General features: G+C 45.2%; 1 protein-coding gene across 1 annotated transcript in view; it reads right to left on the bottom strand.

The window, feature by feature from the left end:
• Positions 1–5511: 5511 nt before the first annotated feature.
• uckl1a (uridine-cytidine kinase 1-like 1a) overlaps positions 5512–6164 on the bottom strand; it is a gene marked incomplete at both ends in the record, with an annotated part of 21768 nt that continues 21115 nt past the window's right edge. Inside the window, one exon of the mRNA XM_080527504.1 lies at positions 5512–5600. Coding sequence (XP_080383630.1) covers positions 5512–5600 — 89 coding nt within the window. The remainder of the gene's footprint in view (positions 5601–6164) is intronic.

Genomic DNA, 6164 nt, shown 5'->3' with positions numbered 1-6164 from the left:
CACTAACAGGCTCAAAAGAGTTAAAGGATTTCAAGGCTTACACACACACACACACACACACACACACACACACACACACACACACACACACACACACACACACACACACACAACAGACACACACAACAGACACACAGACAACAAACACACACACACACACACACACACACTCCAACCCGCCCAAACACCAAAGATTCAAAGAAATCTACTTTGATTGATCATTGATCATGTCGATAGATAACCCTGACAAGAGCAGTCAGATTGGTACGTTGTTCCCTAGTCAGGGAATATGGGTCATGTTCATTTGTTATTTGAATTTAGCCATTTAGCATATTAGCTTTTTAATCCAAAGCGATTTACAATTACAGATTACTGGGACATTCCCCCTGGAGTAACTGAGGGCTGAGAGCCTTACTCAAGGACACACTAGTGGTGGTGTTCCCAGGTCTTACTCAAGGACACACTAGTGGTGGTGTTCCCAGGTCTTACTCAAGGACACACTAGTGGTGGTGTTCCCAGGTCTTACTCAAGGACACACTAATAGTGATGTGGTTTCAAGTGGGATTTGAACTCACAATCTTCCGATCACAAGTCCAACTCACTATCCACTAGACCACCACTACCCCTTCATGTTCTCACATGAAAGTCCAAATCGAGACCCGGAGCAAGTGGATGAGTTTGCAACATTGTTGCATAAATCATTTCTCTGATTTGCGTTCTCACAGCCCTTCATGTAAACGAAGTAACATACGCAATCGAAGCAACAGACGTGGTAGTTGATTGGTCAGAATTTTTTTAAATTGCCCGTTCGTCCCGCTCTTATCCAGATCAACACGCATGCGCTGTTGTTTTCCTATGGACAGCCTCGAGCAGCGTTCTCACCAAAAGCGAAGCGAAGCAAAGTGATGTATGCGTCGTTCCTAACCGGAGCGAAACCACCCTTTTCAAGCGGAGCATCCGTTGGTTCTTTGCTCCGGGAGCGACTTCGAATGCGCGTTCTCACAGCTCCAAACGACGCAGAGCAAAGCGAATTTGATCCTAAACTCTGTTTTAAATGAAGCAAATGTTCTAGTGAGAACACACCCATATATAGGGTATAGCAAGGACGTGTCGTCCATATAAGCATAGTAAGCAGTGCTTACCCAACGAAAAAATAAAAAAGGACAGTGAAAATATTTAAATAAAAGTGCATGTAACCGTTTGTTTGTTTTCATTAAAAGAGTCGTATTTTAGGTCCCAGGGCAGCAGGAGTCATTCATTTTGGCGCCACCTGCAGGAGTAAGCACTCGCTATTCTGCTTGCTTGCATTGCGTTGCATTATAAGCACTTCTCTCTCTGCTTTCCCTTGCGTACATTCGAATGCGTGATTTAAAAAAAAAAAAAAAAATCTGTGCCTCAGCCCGCTGTTTAATGTGGCCAGGGTAAACATGCTTACCAGCCAATCAGTATTCGTTCATTCCGATGAGAGCTACTGATTGGCTCTTATCACTTTCAAGTTCACTTAACATTTCACCTTACTTTCTCTCGCCCGGCAGAATAGCTTATGCTAGCTAACTCAAACGATCTAAATAATAATAATCAATAAGGATAACTTGCTTGATTTTGTGAATATGGACATTACTGTCAGCGACCTAAAGGGATTTCGTAGACTCGACTGGACTGGAAAAATACAACTACTGGCTAAAGGCCGCCCGAAGCCACCGCTCACCGATCTTCACACCCAGAAAGGGAGAGTCGCTAGGGGCTACAGCAAGCCTGGTATGAGCGGTTTATATGATTCGCGAGGCTGGTGGCGATCTGTGCTTGTTTATATGGTTTGAGTACTACTGTGCTGCTGGTTATGGCTTCTTATTTAAGACTTCCTCTGCTTTTACCTTTGAATGTAGGCCTGTGCCGTTGTGTTTGGAGAGAGAGCTGCTTAATCAATCGCTGAGATAGGCCTAATGTCGCTGTCCGTGCCAGTGGTTCTGGACCAAAAGTGTTTGAGAGAGATAGAGAGGGAGGGTTTGTGATGTGATGTCAAGTGCCTGTGTGACAAAAGTGTGAAAAGAAAGTGTGTTGTGAGTTTACTATGGAGGATGGAAACGGTGTGTGTCTGTGTTGTGCGTGTGTGCGTTTGCGATGTTGAAACTGGACTTGTAGATTTCAACAGGTTGGCTACTTGAAAAGATCTTGGTTCAAAACTGGCAACTGTTTTTTTTGTTTTTGGTAATCTGATCACAAAGTGACCCTACAGTTTATTAGCGGGTTCTAGGGCATCAAAATTGCATTTCCTTGAAACTGCGTTCACTGATAGCGTGTATGTGTAATTATGTGTATTTCTATATATTATGCTTACCCAATCTAAAAGCTCACGGCACGTACCTGGGGTGTATAGAATATATAGGGTATAGGGTATATAGGGTATACCCTATATAGAGACTTAATCAGCTAATCATTCCAAGAGTAAAAACAAAACACGGTGCAGCAGCTTTCAGTCACGCTGCTGCACGCTCCTGGAACAAACTCCCTGAAGAAATCAAACAGGCCCAAACGCTAAACATATTTAAATCTAAGCTAAAAACCTTCATGTTTTGCAGCAGTTATGATTAAACAGAAACACTTCTATCAATGTCTTTTTTCCATTAACTATTGTCTTATTAAATGTTTTATCTATTTACTTCCTATATTTGCTTTTATTCATTGTCATTTTTATTGTCTTACTATGCTCCTCTTGCTGTATTTTTAAATAATGTATGTAAAGCACTTTGAATTGTTTGTTGTTGTATGTTGTATGAAATGTGCTGTACAAATAAACCTGCCTTGCCACAATTTTACTTGGATGAGACAACCAGAAACCTGCAGAATCCAGTGAAATTTTGGAAAGCTGTCAAGTCTTTGAAGTCAAGTTCCACATATTTCATTCTACCTAAACAAATTCGTGTTAACACTGTACAACTCACTGATAAAAAGATAAAGACATACTCTGGTCTTCTACTACTTACCACCCCTCATTCTGCATTACAATGAGCCTGTCCTCCCCATTCCTACCTCCCTCAGCCTCCCCTGGTGTTCTACCTCCCCCAGCCTCCCCTGGTGTTCTACCTCCCCCAGCCTCCCCTGGTGTTCTACCTCCCCTAGCCTCCCCTGGTCTTCTACCTCCCTCAGCCTCCCCTGGTGTTCTACCTCCCCCAGCCTCCCCTGGTGTTCTACCTCCCTCAGCCTCCCCTGGTGTTCTACCTCCCCCAGCCTCCCCTGGTGTTCTACCTCCCCCAGCCTCCCCTGGTGTTCTACCTCCCTCAGCCTCCCCTGGTGTTCTACCTCCCCCAGCCTCCCCTGGTGTTCTACCTCCCCCAGCCTCCCCTGGTGCTCCTCTTCCTGTTGGATTCATAATCAGACACCAGAGAAACAACGCCAGAAAACAACAAAACAAAAACAGTGATCACAGTGACAATGATCTTTTCTGACCAACATTAAGAGCTTTATATAAATCACATCATCATCATCATCATCATCACCTCCACAAGCTGTATACAGTCACATCATCATCATCATCACGTTTCCAAGAAAAGTGCTATACAAATAAAAGTAATTATTATTATTGTTATTATTATTATTGTTGTGGTTATTATTATTATTATTATTATTATTGTTGTTGTTATTATTATTATTATCACCTCCACAAGAGTGAAACTCATTTAGTTCTATGATGCATCGTGTCTGAGGTAAAACAGGTCACCAGAATCCTTAAAACACACACACCACAGATAGATAAAACACACACACACACACACACACACACACACAACAGATAGATAAAACAACAGATAGATAAAACACACAAAAAACAGGTAGATAAAATGCACAAACAGCACCTCATAAAATAACTTGCCCACTGAATCGGTCCCCTGTAGCATAAAATAGAATACAAAATGTCTGCCCTGCTTTCAGACTGTACATACAGTATCTGGGACTGCTGACTGTTACAGTAACATTGTTTGTCTCCATGACGACCGGCAGAGGAGGGTGTGTGATTGACAGCTCCAGGTACAGAAGGCCTGTTCTTCAGGGGAGGCTGGGGGAGGTAGAAATCGGAGGACAGGCTCATTGTTATTCAATGGAGAATGTATCAAACGAGTTGCCATGCATTACAATGAGCCTGTCCTCCAGTTTCTACCTCCCCCAGCCTCCCCTGGTGTTCTACCTCCCCCAGCCTCCCCTGGTGTTCTGCCTCCCCCAGCCTCCCCTGGTGTTCTACCTCCCCCAGCCTCCCCTGGTGTTCTACCTCCCCCAGCCTCCCCTGGTGTTCTACCTCCCCCCAGCCTCCCCTGGTGTTCTACCTCCCCCAGCCTCCCCTGGTGTTCTACCTCCCCCAGCCTCCCCTGGTGTTCTACCACCCCCAGCCTCCCCTGGTGTTCTACCTCCCCCAGCCTCCCCTGGTGTTCTACCTCCCCCAGCCTCCCCTGGTGTTCTACCTCGCCCAGCCTCCCATGGTGTTCTACCTCCCCCAGCCTCCCCTGGTGTTCTACCTCCCCCAGCCTCTCCTGGTGTTCTACCTCCCCCAGCCTCCCCTGGTGTTCTACCTCCCCCAGCCTCCCTTGAGTACCCTCCAGTAGTTTGGTGTGTGGCTGTCCTGCAGTGAGACAGTGAGACAGTGAGACAGAGTAAACGTCTGTAAGCTCTGTCTTCTGATAGCAGCAGTTATGTGAGTGTCCTGTAGCCAATCACAGAGTGACAGGGCGGTCCTGTAGCCAATCACAGAGTGACAGGGCGGTCCAGGTCGGTGCTGGACCTCGACACCAGAGGTCAGAGGTCAGACCACAACAGAACAGTGCTCTTCACTGAACCTCCTTCGTCATGTGATCCGTTTCTTATGGCAATTTAAGACTACTGTGTTGTGAAGCTGAGAACTTCCATGGTGGACCTCCATCTGGGTTCTGAAGCTCAGAAGTTCCATGGTGGACCTTCATCTGTGTTCTGAAGCTCAGAAGTTCCATGTTGGACCTCCATCTGGGTTCTGAAGATCAGAAGTTCCATGGTGGACCTTCATCTTGGGTTCTGAAGATCAGAACTTCCATGGTGGACCTCCATCTGTGTTCTGAAGATCAGAACTTCCATGTTGGACCTCCATCTGGGTTCTGAAGATCAGAACTTCCATGGTGGACCTTCATCTTGTGTTCTGAAGATCAGAACTTCCATGTTGGACCTCCATCTGGGTTCTGAAGATCAGAAGTTCCATGTTGGACCTCCATCTGTGTTCTGAAGATCAGAACTTCCATGGTGGACCTCCATCTATGTTCTGAAGATCAGAAGTTCCATGTTGGACCTCCATCTGGGTTCTGAAGGCCAGAACCTCCATGTTGGACCTCCATCTGGGTTCTGAAGATCAGAAGTTCCATGGTGGACCATCATCTTGTGTTCTGAAGATCAGAACTTCCATGTTGGACCTCCATCTGGGTTCTGAAGATCAGAACTTCCATGTTGGACCTCCACCTGTTTTCTGAAGGTCAGAACCTCCATGTTGGACCTCCGTCAGCACGCCAGCCGGTCCTGGTCCTCCTCGTCCCTCCAGCCCGCTGACCCGACCCCGTCTGTCCCAAAGTATCGGTCCCCGAAGTCCCCTGGAACCACACACACACACACACACACACAGACACACACACAGACACACACAGACACACACCACACGTACATGCACACATGCACATGCACACACGCACATACGCACGCACACAGGAGGGTCAGGACAGTGTTCTGGCCAATCAGAGGTGGTGTTATTCAAACAGGAACAGGTGGTGACAGAGGTGGTGTTTTCTACACAGATGAACAGTTTGAACATGAATGAGAAATGAAATGTTGAAACTAGGTCTGTCAATGTTAACCTTAGACCTTAGTTTATAAAGCAGTAGTGGAACTAAATTGCATTTTAGGGGATTGGATGTATTATTATGTTGTTTAATGTTTATATCTATATGTATCTATTATGGCCATTTTTATTTCTATTTAAATTTGTAAAAGAAATTCTTACTTTCTATTTCTATTCTATTCTACTATTTTTCTGTATTTCTTTTAATAATGTATGTAAAGCACGTTGAATTGCCCCTGTTGTATGAAATGTTCTATACAGATAAACTTGCCTTGCCTTAACATGTTAACACTAATCTGGAAACCTTTTTTAACGCAAA

The sequence above is a fragment of the Nansenia antarctica genome (genome assembly GCF_963989245.1).
Source record: "Nansenia antarctica genome assembly, chromosome: 3".
Taxonomy (NCBI): Eukaryota; Metazoa; Chordata; class Actinopteri; order Argentiniformes; family Microstomatidae; genus Nansenia; species Nansenia antarctica.
The sequence above is the reverse complement of the archived record's forward strand: the minus strand, read 5'-3'. Positions and strand labels throughout refer to the sequence as shown.